This window comes from Lates calcarifer, linkage group LG16_LG22 (genome assembly GCF_001640805.2).
Source record: "Lates calcarifer isolate ASB-BC8 linkage group LG16_LG22, TLL_Latcal_v3, whole genome shotgun sequence".
Lineage (NCBI taxonomy): Eukaryota > Metazoa > Chordata > Actinopteri > Centropomidae > Lates > Lates calcarifer.
In genome coordinates this window covers 16246835-16263011 of record NC_066848.1, presented here as the reverse complement: position 1 = coordinate 16263011, position 16177 = coordinate 16246835, and the positions used below count along the sequence as shown (strand labels likewise).

Below are 16177 nucleotides of genomic sequence, written 5' to 3'. Positions count from 1 at the left end.
GAAAGCTCCAGAACAGCCAATAAATGGACCTTGTGGTGAGACTGTATTCCTAAATCATATACATGTACTGTATATGGGCATCGTCTTCTGTATATTAGAAGGAATCATATGAGCAAAAACCAACCATTTCTCAGTAAGCTGAGCTCAGCGCAAGCACAGGAAGTCCAGGTTTATAATCATCTAGCTACAAGTGTACTGAGCAGTTACAGTGCATGTTTGCATGTAGCAAAACATGGACGTCACATGTGTTTAGGGACACTGAAGTGCAAGTGAATCCAATCAGTGAATGAAGGTTTCAGTTCATTGCCCAAATTGAATGCTGACACTGTTGACTTCTGGCTGCGTCTCATCTTCCACTGAACCTCTACCATAAGATTTTCAAACAGGAAACGGCGTCTTTGACTTCCTGTGCTTGGCGTGTATCATGTAACATGGAGGGAGCTCAGGCTGTCGTCAGGTCTTATTGTTCAGAGACGATCAGATCCCGAGAAGGAGACAAGATTGGGGCGATAGAGCGAAACTACTATACCTTACGCTCCAGGAAGTTGAGTTACACAGAATCCTGGGTGATTAATGATTTAGACGACTGGCCGACACACCGGCTATGTTGTGTATTACGTGACAGTCTGCCCGTAACACACGCTAACTACACGCCAGATGAGCTACAGCAGCTTATTACATTATGATAATGGTTTGTGTTGTGTAACACGTGTGTGCATTACCTCTGTACATGATACAGCGAAGGGCTTCAGAGGCGTAGGTCTGAGGCAGAGCCAGGCTGAGGTAGCGGAGAGGATACGGGATACACTCCACAGGCCAGATGATACCTACAGTGCGGGACAGAGAGGATACTGCGTAAGATGTCATTTACACCTGCTGTTAAAATACAGCTTGTAATGAACTCCAAGCTCTGGTTTCTCTTGTTTTTACCCTGCTGTGATGGGCACTTTAATTTTATTTGGACCATCCAAAGCAGGCCAGGAAGTGCTGATAAAAAATAGCATGATGTCAGATTTTTATAGTTCAGTCTTGAAGCTTGAAAACAACTGCCTGGAAACAGCACTTGGGAAAACAATCTCACCACACGGTCCATTTAGCAGCTGTTCTGGAGAATTTAATCATATCACATGATCTTCAACAGCAGATAGAGTTTCCCTGGTTACCATGAAATTTAATTTTTTTTTCTGCGCAAGGACTTTTCATCTATGTTGCCTCAAAACATGAGGTTCAAAGATTGTTGATTCAAAGCTCCAGATCAGCTACTGCATGGACCCTGTGGTGAGAATTTCATGACTGCTGCTTAGCTTTTAATTCAAAATGGACATTAAAGTGCTCAATAAAGTGGAAATATGATTCCATGACAACTGGAAAATCAATGAAAATCATTTGATATGATCGACAGCTCCAGAGCAGCTACTTAATGGAGCTTGTAGAGGGATTGTTGGAAGAAGCAGTGGAAGTGATGGGAGTACTTGACGGAGCCACTGCTACTTGAACAGATAACATTTCAATGTTCTGATTCTTTTTAACCATAATCTCTGTATTTACTCTGCATTACTGGAGGTTAACAGATGCCAAGACCAACTACTGCAAGTCTCTTTACTTTCTTAATTTAGCTGAAGTGTTAGAGGAAGATTAGGCCCACGTGTCCTCCTAAAGCCTTTAAAGTTTGGTGTTCTGAACCAATCCAAACAAATATTCATCCACACTACCTCCACACAGGCTTACACCCTGTTTCCAGCTTCAAAGAGTTTATAATCAGCTTTTTCTGGTTGAAGAACGGTCCAATAAACAGACACCTACAGGACTTAGATTCATGCAGACTGCTTCAAACTCTACCACTATACACACACACACACACACACATAGAAGCCTACCACTGATGATGAGGTTGGGGTAGAATATGCCCAGGGCGGCCTGGTTGGCGCTCTGCTCATCATCGATTGCGGCGGAGATGACGAGGCCAAACGAGATGCCAGTGACTCCCTGCAGCACGATCAGAATTATGACCAGCACCAAGGAGCCTTCGTTAGGCATCTGCAGAGAGAGAAAGACAGGGGAAGAAGGGTGAGAAAAGATAACAGGCTGTAAAAGTCGGGGGTATTTTCACGCACAAAGCTGCAGTGGAATAAAATGGTTAAAAAAAAGGGCCATGCCATTTTCACATACAGTCAGCGTGTTTTCATTTTGTATTGAAGCTCACACTGGTCTGCACCTCACTGTGTGCGATCTCAAATGGTGCTTTTCCACCAAAATTAGGGGGAACTTTAAATCCCCAACAGCTAATATTCAGGAACTTTCTCAGTTAAAAGTGTAGTCCCATGAGTAGAAGTCCCAGGGTAAGAGTTCCTCCAGTACATTGTGATTTGTGCTTCTACACAGCAAGGCCAACATGCGTGTTAAGTTTAACCAAAATAGTCCACACATGCAATGAGGTCATCTGCAAAAATAGACAAAAAAAAGTCTGGATGTCTTTGTTAGTCTATCAGGCTGCTCCCTTCTGATTACTGTCAGCCACAACAATAAAAACAGTGTGTCTGCAGTTGCAGGTTGTCGAAAATGCCAGGTGTGTAACACTGCTACAGAGAACAATTGCTTACTAGACCGTACAGTGATGTTCAGTGCTACAAGCTGCCCTAAAGTTCCTGAACCTTCAGAAAGTACTACCCCCACAGAAGGGGGAATTAAAACTATCTCCCCAGAGCTTGATTGAGAAACACATGTAGGGGAACCGAGTTCCTCCAAAGATTCCTGTGTGGGAAAGCACCAAATGTTAAAAATGAATGCAGAAAGCAAGACGCTCACATGTGACTCCTTAAGATGAACTTCATCAATTTTACATCAGAATTGCACACTCACTGATGTATCAGCGATTGAGTTGCATTGTGGGTAATGTAGGTGTCAGGTTTTGACGGTGATGAGGAATGGGTGAAATAATAAAGAGGACAATTCTGATTCTGCTGCATCGATTTTGATCCTTTTTTAAATAACTGTCCATTGTGAGCCAAGATGAAATACGAGAGAGATAAAGAGGGAAAGAGGGAGAGATCCACAGAGACAGAAATGCTCACTGATGTTCAGCCAAAAATACTACAAGACGAGATACAAAATATTACTGCTGATTAAGTTTAGTTGTAAATCACACTGACAGAGAGGAGTGTAAATAACGAAGAGCCGTGAAACTATTCAAAATCAAATAAAAACAGAGAGAAAAGTCTGCAAGTTTCAGCTCAGCAGATGCAAGGTGATAACTCTCTGAACCTGACGAGAATCTGCAGGCATTTGTGTGTGTGTGTGTGTGTGTGTGTGTGTGCGCGTGTGTGTGCGCACACTTGTCCTCAGTGTGTTAAGACACTATCTGTCTCCCCTGACAACGTGCAAAAATAGACCTGCACCGAGAGGCCACATGACCACTCGGTTGCCACAGCAATCAAGGGTTGTTGTCGTGGTGATCCCACAGTGATCCCTGGATACGGCCAATGCAGGAAGTGATTTATGGACCGGTGGTCTCCTTGGACTTCAGCACCTTAATTAACACACACATGGATACGCTCTCACACACATGCGCGCGCACACACATGCGCGCACACACATTTTCAGACACGAATGACTACACACACCCATAAAAGCATGTGCCTACATGGACGCAGATATGTAAACACGCACACAAACGATACCTATCCTGGCTTTGTCTCAGTGCTCTCTCTCTGTATCGATTCCACACACATCTATTGGAATCAATGACCCTGCTGACCTTCAGAGTCTGGACACACATGAGAGGATTTACACCATGTTTCCTCTCCAGTATGCTGTCACGTGTACATTTTACAGAGAAAAAAAAGAACTATATATCATAATCTTGGAAACTAAAGGTCTGTTTGATGGTTTAAGTGAATTATTATGGCTCTGATATACTGCAAGTTAAGGCAGATGTTTGATGATGTAGTAAAAATGCAAATGAGTGAATCATTAACCTCCAACATGTCAGAACTGCTCCCCTCATGTCAAACTCGCCACAAACCAAATTGTATTAGAAATGGAGTGACCTATTAGAGTCTCAAAAATCTCCCTTAAATAGTGACTTTTGTAGCTAAATAGTACAAGAAATATCATGTGTCTACCTTTAAAATTCAGCTTCACTTTAACCTCAGTTGACAGTGTTGTGGTCTCAATAAAGGTTAAACAGCATTACCCTGTGGTGTGTTTTTCCAGACACAAAGCCACAACTATTAGAGGAAAAACAGCAAGATGAATGTGTGTCTGTGATACTTTAAAGTGAAAATAAATAGTTAAAAATATGTTGAGACAGTCTGGTTTTTCATGTAATCAAATTATTCTTTAGATGTTTTTTTTATCGACTGGTTGTTTTATTACTTATCCTATATTTTCTTGCTGTTCCTTTCTTCCCTGCGGATCTTATTTTTGCTGCTGCACAGACCCATTCTCCAATCAATAAAGTTTCATCACTCGTCTATTTAGTTGCCAGCATCAGGAGGACGAACCTTGAAGACGAGCAAAATGAAGAGCAGCAGCAGGATGATCTGAACGCTGATGACAAACAGCTGAGAGAAGAGATGAGCCAGCATTGTCTCCATAGAGCTCACACCTGGCAGAGAGACACCGACACAGAAAAGGAAACGGAAGTATTAAAGTGTTATTCAGTTATGAGCTCTGTCCAAAATCTTTTATCTTTTATCACCAGTAAATGGGTCATCACAAACTCAGCATCAATTAATCTCACCTAATTCTGAATGGTAACTAATTAATCAATCCTAATTAATCTTTATAAAAATGTAATTAACAGATTCTTATACAGTTACTGTTCATTTTAAAGCTATAAAAATAATAATTCAGTATGTTTTTCTTTATGGTAAAGAGGATCGCATTCTGATGTGATCATGTTACTCCCTCTACTGGTGATATCTCAAATTACATTCAATGTATTATTGATTGCATGAAAGTCAACACTCTCTATTGCCTGACGTCAAAAGATTTGAACAAATCCACAGATATCTTAGGCATTTTTTCCAAAAACAAACCCAATAACCTTTTAAACAAACAATAGTATCATAAAATGTCCACTTTAAGCAGATGCCTGCCATTTATTCAGTAAGATTTGTCAAAATTCAAGACTGGTTCAGTATGGATATAAAGACCCATCCATCTATAAAATCATCTAATTTGAATAAATCATCTAATCATATATTTAATGGAGGGGACAGCTTGTGTAGCACTGTAGGAGCAATGTGAACTCACCTGCGACCCAGCACCTGTCCAAAAGCCCCTCTTTCCTCTCCAGGACAAAGGAGAGAGCTGTCAGACCCACAGCCAGGTAGAAGGTGATACTGGAGGGCCAGAGAGGGAGAAAGGAGAAATATACCACAAGTTAAATGACATTTAGGGCGTGTTGGTAAGAAGAGTTTCTAGTTCAATCCCAGAAAATTTGTGAGTAAAAACCCCTGATCTTCACATATTTCCCATCCAGTTCCTACAAAACATTTTATGTATTATTACATGATATTTTGAAACATTCATACATCATTTTTTCTTAAAAACAAACCATACCTTCAGTAACACAGGTGCAGTGAGTCAATAAAAAGCTGTTTCACATATCCAGCTGTATACAACATCAACCAGCCCACATCATACTGACCTGAGCACAGCTCCTGGTGTCACAAACGTAGTGAAGTCTGTGTTTTGGCTGCCATAGATGGGCTCCTCAAACTAGAAAATGACAGAAACAAAATATTTATTTTTACTTTCAATCATTCAAAATGTAGCATGAACAGCATTTATGACTTTTTATTGCTGAATTGCCTTCATGTCTGGTTGTCTACTTGTCTATAGAGAAGTGTCTCTTTAAAGATTGCAATACATTTGTATGCATTTCTGTATCCTTATTAGACTTATTGAGCTCATTTCTTACCTTTATTGGCAGGGCAACCAGGTATGACATGCTGCCCAACTTATTATCTACAAAAGCCTGCAGATAGAGGACAGAGGTTTAACAACACCAGTCAAACATATTTAATGTTGTAAGGCAGAATGTAGCTTATAGTGTATTAAGACTTGGCAATAATTTCAGTGAAATCATGACTGTGATGTGAGCACAAAAACTGTTACTTTAAAACTGTAAAAACCAACAAATTAGTCATTGAACATTCGTCAGATAAAGAGTTAAACTACTTAAGTGCCATAGGTATTGATATTGTAAAGCTAATACTGCTGTATTGCCTGAAGCACTCAGCCAAGTGTGTTACATTTGAATGTGTTTTTCTAGTCTACTGTAAACAGTACAGAATGTACTGAACCACACGTGTCAGTTAACCCTCTAACATCTTGTATGTTGTCAAACGTCTTTGTATTTACTGGATGTGTCGGGTGATTGACACATTTGTACCTGAAAGGCCTCGTGAAGCTTCTTCTGCAGCATAAGGGCAATTTGTCGATCTAGAAAAAGCAGCAACAGCAAAAATGAGCAACTGCAGCTGAAACTTCAGATGTATGCAAAGTGTTACGTTTATGACGACATTTCCTAGAGGATTCTGTACTTTCCTAATTTCTACTTTCACTTGCACCAAGGAGTCTGTTGCCATTCAATGAAACTGTGATGAATCTGAACTATTTCAGCAAGGACTACAAACAAGAAGAAAGGATTGTATCTTACTTGTCAGGTCCAGCCAAACGTGTACTGATCCTCCATCAACCACCTCTCTAGAAACTTGCCGCTGCAACATCCTGTAAAGATGGGGACAGAGTCATGATCTGAAAAACCTCACGGAGTTTGGAAATCTATTCAGCATTCAGCAACAATCAATAAAACTGGAATGAAAACGTTGCAATAGAAGCAAAAATCAGAGGGATAAGTTGCTGAGGATGTAGATTTTCTGAATATCTTGGCTTGTTCAGAAGTCATTACCTGCGTCTACATTCTTCATGTTGGCAAACAAGTTTTGTGTTTTGAATTAATTAACTGATTTCTCTGACACAAATAAAACAATGCCCATGGTCTTTTTGAGCCACTGAGGATATCATAATGCAAGCAATTTATCAAATGTAGCTGTTAAGGAGGTACACTTTTATATCGTGTATGTACTGTACGTTCTGCATGATTTGACCTGAAATACTGAAGCTCTGCCTCAAGTTTCTCTCTGCTTGAGTGGACATGAATTTTAATTGTTTCTTGCCTCACTCCTCTAATTTGTAGCAAACCATTAAATATCTCTAAATAGTCGGTGTGTCCTGTTGCAGTGTGTGTAAGAAGTCTAAAAGCAGACAGACGTACTGGCAGGTGAATGCCATTTAGATGCCAACTTTTCACTATGAAATCACATCTGGTCTATTTGGAGTACTCTGTTAAACTAGACTGTGATTGAACTGTTAAGATTATTTTCACACAGCCAGGAGCAGACGCCTTTTGTTTTCCTGCAGCAGGAGCAGCGTGAGCAGCACATGATTCAATAAGAGGGAGCGTTTGATTGGTTAGTGCTAAGATGTGACCTGCCCAGGTGTGTTAGGGACAGGAACGACCAGACTGTCTACCCAGGTATCACATACACACACAAACACACACTCACACATGCACACAGTATACATGGAACAGTGATTCACACCTAAAACAACAACCTGTGCTTTTTACCCTTTAGGATTGACTCATCCTCACATGATGGCAATCATGAGATGTGAGTTAGTGTAATTTGATTTGTGTGTGTGTGTGCGCGCGCGTGTGTGTGTGTGTGTGTATGTGTATGTGCGTCAAAGACAGAGAGAGAGAGACTGAAGCAATAGAGACAAGAACAAAGAGTGGGACATTTTTTGTAGTTGTTTTTATGCCCATATTATTGTGAAGATGCTTCTAGCAATCCTCATTCATCTCCACTATCTGCACAGAACATGCATCTGACACTGTAAAAAAAATCTTATTGGCATGGTGGACATGTTAATTCTGGGTGTGCAGCTGCTGGCAAGATTTTTGAAATTTAAGGGGAAGCTGATGGTTTGATGTATTATTCTCAAGTCACGTTAGTGGATCTGTGAAGCTGCACAATGGTGCTATGAGGTAAATGCTAACCTCAGTAAATGACTGTACAAAGTTAAAGATTAGGGATCTTTAACTTTGTACAGTCATGCATAGTACTACAATTCTCCCTGAAGGGGACATGAATACCTGTACCAGAGTTCATGACAATCCAACAGTGCATGAGAAATTTCACTCAAAAGCACAGACGTCAACCTCATAGGTGCACTCAGGGGATCTCACAATGAGTGTCTGTACAAAATTTCACAGCAACCCAACCTCTGATGTTGCCATCAGTAGAGCTGTGATGCTAGCATGATTACAAATAAGCACCTTGTGCAGTTTCATTTGAACAGTTAAAAAAAGTTTGACATCTGCGACGTGTGAAATGAGATATTTGTGCATGTGTGCAGTGAGGTTAAGAGTGTGTGTCTGTGTGTGATTATTATGTTTCTTTGAATGATGAGTTTGTCTTTGTTCTGCAGCTGGAATGCTGTCTGTGCGTCAGACAGGCATTTTGATGGAGCCGGTGTGTTTTACTGTGGTTTTTGAATGACTACAGAGAATCCCTCTGACGCACACAAACACACTCTTCTGTATTCAGTGTTGCATTGCTGGTGCATAACATCATAAGCATCAGCCTATGCTGCGACATGCGTAAAAATAGGTTGACAAAAAAGTGAAATGGGGAAGGTGAGGTGAGGAGGAAAACAAAAATACTGCTGTTTCCTGTGAGGGGGGGGGGGGAAGGAAACAGATGAAGGTCAAATCATGTACAGACAAGTTGAGACTTGTCAAGTAACAAACAGGTTTGTAGCTACTGATACTACACTTTTTTTTAGTTGTAACAACTTTATCAGCAACCGCTTCTGCAACTTTGTCCCTCAGAAGCAACATGTGACGGACAGTGTCTACTTTTTATCACACTGACTTATGCTTAGCCAGAAAATTCACCATATATGGTTAGTACGTGAACAAAAATGCTTCAGGCTGAGATTGGATTTGTGTCGACTAAAATTTCTCACAACACGAGTGACCTCTGTTTCAGTTAATGGGTGCTGTAGCAAACCGCAACACAATTGTGCATCTTCTTTGATTTGTGCCTCCATTAAATGTTTAACATTTGTCATAATGGCCCATTTTGATTACTTAAAATGTATATTAAGTAGGTACAACCGTATCATGTGTTCACAGGTTGTAAGCAAGAGGTTTTCATTCACATTTACATATTTATGTATATATATATTACAAGTATATATTATATATGTTGGCTCAGCTGACACGAATTGTCTAATCGGCCTCCTCTCTATATGCAGTAGTGTGCTGAGACTCGGGGGCTGCTGCTGCTTTGGATGAAGAAGACATGAAAACGCTGGGAGAGACAGAAAGACGGTGTGTGCACTCTCCAGAGCCGGGCCCTCACACAGAGTGCACCATGTGTGAATTTCAGTGGAATGAGGATATTTAAAAAGCCTTGGTTGAATAGAGCCCTATGTCCTGCTGCCTGCTTGCTGAGAGGATCCACACTGTATTCCTGGCTACATGGAGCTCATTTGTATCATTTTGTCTATAAGGTAACACGAAGGCAGACATTGCTGTGGCATTAAGAAATGAGTTGGCAGCCTGTTGTGACTGAATGAGTATGACTGATAGTGGAAACACAGAATGTAATAATTGGTAAGATCACGGTCAATACCTGATACATGTGATCCAGCTTATCAGATTGGTGCATCTCTACTTATGATGCTGATCCTCTCACCTTTTTGTCAGGTAGCTGGTGAAGTTCTTGCCAAAGCCGATGACACCCCAGTACTCTCCATTATAGATCCCATCAAAAGCCTCTGTATGGGACAAGGGCACCTATGTATAGAAAAACATAGTAAATATATCATACATAATGTTTTAAGCTTTTTAGATCAAGTGAATGCTAACTGACCATATTTTACTTAAGCAATGCTGCGCTACACATGTATCTAAAGGCATTAAAAACTTCTAATATTTGTTACCAGCCAGTTTAAATTACTAAACTCCACTTTACGGTATTTGTGTGTAATTTATATAGTAAACTGAAAGACTGTCTTGAGAAACAACCTTTCTCTTTCACTGATTCCTAGAAAAACAAAGTCTTCTTCTGTTCGGTGAACTGGGGCGAAACTAATTTGCTTAAAGTCAAATTAAATTTAACAACTGGGAGAAAAGCCTGCTGCTTCCTTTCTAGAGAGAAACCATTTCAGATACCAACAATCACTCTGAGCTCTGTGATTTTTTAACTCTGTGAGCCACAAAACAAACTCACTCCTGTGTAATATGATTAAGCGATAAAGTAGCAATCTGCTGTGCAAAAACAAATCAACAACAGAAAATAAATCTGACTCTACTGGTAGATCTACAGCTGCTACAGAGAAAATACAGAAACTACCCAGTTCCTTTTTGGTTATAACCACAAGGGTGTGATCATGCCTGATGTGTATTAATATCAGTGTCTCACAAGGGCGAATAAATACCTGGTGCACACTGGAGTTGTCCAGGAAGGAAAGCAGTGATTGGCTGTAAGCGGAGGGGGAGGTCTCGTTGTTCACTACGGCAACCTGGATCCCCCTTGGATCTCCTCCAACACACAAACAAATCAGAGAGATCTGGATGACGGGCAGCAAGAACTGGAAACACAACGAGCTGCAAACACAAGAGACAGTAAGAGTCAGAAACGCTGTACCAACAAGTCAAATATGATCAATCTTCAAGTTCTGCTATTTATTGCTATTGAATAACATAAACGCTGACATACCCCGGCATCCTCTTCATCCGCACCATTGTTTTGATCATCAGGGCGGCAATGTTTCTCCACTTTGGCAGCAGGTGTCTGGCCCGCACCTTCCAGTCCGCTGTACAGACACAGAGTATGTCATATAGCAGTACTTACATATTTTGCACACAATTAATATTTAGTATCGATCATCCTGCAAGACAGGCATGTTGTAAAACTGTGTGTTAACATTTATTTGACCACTGACATAAGGAATGAACTTCCACACACCGAGAGAAAACAGATAATGACAAATCACAAAAAGACACCTACAGCAGGTACAAATATTAGTTTTAAATCTAGACAGCAGAGCAGCAAACATTAAAGAAAACAGAGTTTTACTTGTTTTGCCATTTATCTCTTGGCCCTGAGGTTTCACATTTGATTTGATTTATTGGAGCATTTTGACTGCAGTTATGTGGTACGCATCGATGACCCCTGGGCCACCATGGTACCCTAACTTCAACAAGATATTTATATCTTGTGTATTTTATTTTTTTAATCCTGTAATACATGTTTCAACTCAGCACCTGAATATTTGGGAACTTCCTCTGTGGCTCCTGGTCCGACCCCAAGAATTGGCCGACTCTCGTCTCTCCCGCTCTCAAACGATTGGCTGTTCTCTAATGGCCCACCCTGTGGACTGGATCCCCGTTTAGAGTCAATCTGATCTGATGTCTCACAAAGCTGCAGGAAGGCGTGCTCCAGGGTCTGCAGGAGAGGATAATGCAGGTGAACAGGGACCAGAGTGTCAGTATACTGTATTATTCACCTTGTGCTTAGTATAGAACTGTTTGCCTATGTTTTCCCTTGTGATGAGATATAACAGTTTCTTGTTTTTAATCACCTATGTGCCTATATATATACATACATACAAATTGGGAAGTTTAAATCATGTTATATGATGTTCATTGTTCATTTCATATTACAACCCCAAACTACTGTCAAATTGTTGTGCTTTGCAGTCCCATGAACAACCTCCTTGCCCTGACTACCAGCACCCCTGGGTGTCCACACAGTCCACTGGGGGTTCAAACAGTACTCACTGTTGCACTGATGCTGTTTCATGACTGCATCTGGAGGACCTTCAGCCAGCAGATGGCCGTTCCTCATCAGACCAACCTAGAGAATGAAGAAAAGAGAGAGATGTTATTTAAAAGAGATATTTTGTCTTTTTAAAACAACAGTGTGGTACTTTTTTCTTATGGATTGGACACTCTTCATCCTGTTGGCACTACATATATCTCACCAACATACCTCTAAAGTCCCTCAATAGTGCGGCAACACTCTATTTCCCAGAACAGGAAAAAAGTGCAAGTAACAACAATAACAAAAATCCATAGAATTGATGCTGAAAATTTTGTACACTAGAACAAAGTCTGCAAACAATTCAACATCTCACCCTCATTTGGATAAATGCAAAAGTCCTAACAATGGAAAGAAGAAGAAATCTTTAAAAATATATGCACACTAGAGTTAATTTCTCTAGTGGTAAAAACTGTGAGATAGATGAGTGATTAAAGCTCTAATTAAATGAGAATATTTCTCACTCTTTGTGTCAACTCTTTTGGGGAATGAGCATTTCATCATCTCAGGACTTTCAGGACATAAACAAGCAGCCAGTTACAGAACAATAAAATCAGCAGCAAACTCATCCAATTGATCTCTTTAGTGGGTCAAACAGGACATAAACAAAGTTTGCAGTTGCTATGTGATCAAAGTCTGCCTATTGTACCAGATACAGTAAGACTGATGATAAAATAACAGAGTGTGTTGACATGACCTAGCACAGCTCATTCCATGGCAGTGGAGTGATGCATTGTTACACTGTGTGCTACTTTGTCTGACATAGTTCTGTCAAGGTGTAACAGTCACAAAGACAGAGATGAATCAATGAATCCACCTCAGTGTGCGGTCAGACTGGTTTGAGTGGAGGATTTCTGGCTCTGTGTTTCCACGTAGAGGCCAAAATGACCTTGGACCTTGCTTTGTGCAGCTTGAGAAAATGCTGGAGTTATGCAGTCTTACAGGCCTGAGTTTCAGTTTGAATATGACACCACACACACACACACACACACACACACACACACACACACACACATAAACATTTGTACTAACAAGCTGATTAACTGTGACCTGTTGAACTGAAATCTAGAAACTGTTCAGATCAACAAGTTCATGTGGGATTATTTAAAGAGTGATGCAGATCAATTTTCCTCCATCTGCATTCACCAATAACAAATGGTTTGTCTTTACAAAGAAAAAAAACTTTTTTCCTGACTCTCAGCAGGGTGGAAAAGCTTCTTAAACAGCAAACTGAAACTGAAAACCGAACTAAAGAAATTCTTTCACTTAGCAGCTCCCTCAGGCAGTGACACACACAAAATAGTAAAGTATTAGGGACTTAATATTAATTTACAAAAACTTTTCAAACATTTTTAATAATCCAGTGAATGTGCAGGGAAACCCACCGTCTGCAGTTTTTTTTAAAATACCTTTTTATGTGTGGATTCGCTGATATCTCTGGTACCAGTCTATCTATCTAACTCTCATACATCCACATTCACACTGCACAGTAGTTTCACAGTCACAAAAAGAAAGCGGAGGAGGAAGTTCAGAGATAGTTGTTTGCTCACAGCAAATACCTATAGTTGAGCTTTTCTGACTAAAATAAACAGACATGTTCCCTTTCACAATGGAGAAGTGAAATTTTTAGCTTCTGAAAATCTCAGATAATGTCTCTAATCAAATCTGTTTCACCTTTGCAGGTTTCCTTAAATTCATACTGTACATGTATATATGCTCTATATATGACAAGGTCCTGCAATATGCACGCAACATGTTGCAGAGACAGACAGGGCTGGTAAAAACATGATACTCCATGGATTTTTTGGATGGCCCACTGGACTCACTGACCCATCATAATTTGTTGCGGTATGCCTGATGGCCAGTACAACACTGGGTATGAATGGAAGTGAATGGAGGAGATGCCTTCCCCTGCAAAATTTAGCTGTAGTTCTAATAGTTAGAATTGAAAGTAAGTAGTAGTTTCCATTCGGTACTTTTCATAACAAAATTACTGAAGTGAAAGTTCGGTCACAAAATAATACTGTTAGGTATCCTTGAGTATTTTTAAGCGGTAAAGGGAAATCTTTAAGTTTTCTTGGTGGGTATTCAGTGTATACATGTGTATCACATACACTAAACCACTGCAAAAGAGCTTACTGCTGAAACAATGAATGAACTCATGGGATGCCTGGATTTATGCTGAGCTAAGTATTAGTTTGACCAGCAGTGAAGGTGACATAAAGGTTAAATGGACTGTAAATATGTAGAGCTATAGGCTTCCTTTGGCCCTGTTGTTCTTGTGCATGACCACAAATGAAACCAGAAAATGTGTGTCTGCCTTACTTCCTTTTCTCTCTCTGTTCTTCTAGTCTGTGTCTACAATGTGTGTATTTATATCCGACTGGGCAGGTTTCAAACTATGCAAAATTGTGAGCACAGATTTCAATCACCACCTGCAAAGGTCCGCTATCCAGGCCAGCGATTTAGTTCATTGCGCCATGATCAGATAATAAAATTATGTAATCATATCCAATAAACCTCTTTCATGTTTAGGTAACTGCTTTTCAAATCCCGTGGCAAGCCCATGTTTCTGAACAGGAGAAAAATGTGTATCTATGGGGGACTACTTTCAGCAGGGGATTGATACACATTTGGTGCTGTAGTGAGTATTTACAGCAGCAGGACGGTGTATGTGGGATTGAGTCAAAATAAACTACAGTGCCTGTGTTCAACATAATGAAGTAAAATGTAATCCAGTGCAACCGTGTGTCTATGTTATGTGTGTGACCAAAATAGTAATCTAGGAACCAAAAAAGATTGGAAGTCAATGGAGGAGGTGCGTTCCCCTGCAAAAAAGATTTGGACTAGTAAGTAAAAACGTGAGAAAACTTTTTGCTTTGTTAGTAAAATGGAAAACAAAAAAAAGAGCGCTTCTATACAAACTCTATGGGAGGTTTTCTCACTCAGTTTGAGCTTTTGTCCCTCCTGTCAAAGCTAATAAAGAATAAACTTCATCTAACATGTTGACACAGAATAAATATCAATGGACCCATTGTTTTTGAGGACTAGTGTGGACGCAGTGCTAGTGATTTTGCGGATGTATTCCTGAATGTTTTTGAGTGTATGCTTAATTTTCTTTGTGTGTTTATGTGCATGGCTGTGGGCTCTGTGTGTTTGCGTTTCCATGCATGTATGAGTTATCTCACCACATTGGCTTGCCGGGCCTCCTCTATGTAGTGTGTGGTGATAATGACAGAGACTTTCCCTGTTTTCACAATCTCCACCAGATGCTGCCAGATCCTAGAAAGGTGACAGAAGAAACCAAACAAATTATATAACAGCTGACCCACACGCTAATAAGAGTTTTCCTAAAATCTCAGTCTGGAAAAGCTCACGGCTCCGCCAGCAGCAGTTTTGCCTGCCAACTGTCTGATCTGGTGAGGCTTTGTGGTGTGATTACAAAATGAGATTGGAGCAACACACTGAGGGAGAGCAGCATGCTCAATAAGTGTTTCCTTGTAATATATTATAGATCATTGCCTGTATAGAAATACAATCAAAAGCTTGAATTTATAGTTATGCACATCTAGTAGATTTATAAAAACAAAACAAAACATTTACAAGTTTTCATATAGGGCATGAAAGGAACTCTTTGGATTTGGCCCATAGCCTTAGACTTCATATATTAATTAATAGGGCTACTGATTTTGACAGATTTTGATATCAGATTTTCCCTGTCTACTTCACTGTTAGCTTAATATATTTCTGTAAATGTATGTAAATCTAGTGTCTGCCTTTAGTTTATTATGTTTTTAACAGTGTGTGACATAATAAAAGTTTGTATGATCTTGGTAAACAACAGGGCTGTACTTTTTCAAGAGTGGCAAAAGCTGGAGAACAGCCATCATGGGAGGACAGTCTGTCGGCATAGCAGAGAAAACAGCAACAGTATGAGAGTGTGTGTGTGTATGTGTGGTGTGTGTGTTACAGTACATACTTGGCCCTGAGCACAGGGTCCACACCGACTGTCGGTTCATCCAGGATGAGCAGCTCTGGATTCTGAAGCAGAGCTGCTCCCAGAGACACCCTGCGCCTCTGACCCCCACTGTAAAAAAGAAAAGAAAAAAAAAAACACATATAAAATGAGCCTAAGAACAAAATGAGTCAAAGGTCGACAAAGGTAACTCTTGTGCCACATTCTTAATCATTGCGTAACTGATCCACCCCGGTTCTATGCATGCCGCTCGCTCTCAAGGGAGGTGGTGGGAGCACAAAGCACCAGAGATAAA

The 16177-nt window shown here is 40.2% G+C and overlaps 1 protein-coding gene across 1 annotated transcript in view; it reads right to left on the bottom strand.

The window, feature by feature from the left end:
• The window catches only part of abch1 (ATP-binding cassette, sub-family H, member 1), a 31361-nt gene that overhangs the window by 5173 nt on the left and 10011 nt on the right, over nucleotides 1-16177 (bottom strand). Inside the window, exons 6-20 of the mRNA XM_051076648.1 lie at nucleotides 15886-15993; nucleotides 15095-15188; nucleotides 11799-11942; nucleotides 11351-11585; nucleotides 10803-10899; nucleotides 10522-10690; nucleotides 9777-9877; nucleotides 6668-6738; nucleotides 6401-6450; nucleotides 5927-5983; nucleotides 5654-5724; nucleotides 5257-5345; nucleotides 4503-4606; nucleotides 1878-2037; nucleotides 723-827 (exon numbers count right to left, since the gene is read on the bottom strand). Of these exons, the coding sequence (XP_050932605.1) occupies nucleotides 723-827; nucleotides 1878-2037; nucleotides 4503-4606; nucleotides 5257-5345; nucleotides 5654-5724; nucleotides 5927-5983; nucleotides 6401-6450; nucleotides 6668-6738; nucleotides 9777-9877; nucleotides 10522-10690; nucleotides 10803-10899; nucleotides 11351-11585; nucleotides 11799-11942; nucleotides 15095-15188; nucleotides 15886-15993 (1655 nt within the window). The remainder of the gene's footprint in view (nucleotides 1-722; nucleotides 828-1877; nucleotides 2038-4502; nucleotides 4607-5256; nucleotides 5346-5653; nucleotides 5725-5926; nucleotides 5984-6400; nucleotides 6451-6667; nucleotides 6739-9776; nucleotides 9878-10521; nucleotides 10691-10802; nucleotides 10900-11350; nucleotides 11586-11798; nucleotides 11943-15094; nucleotides 15189-15885; nucleotides 15994-16177) is intronic.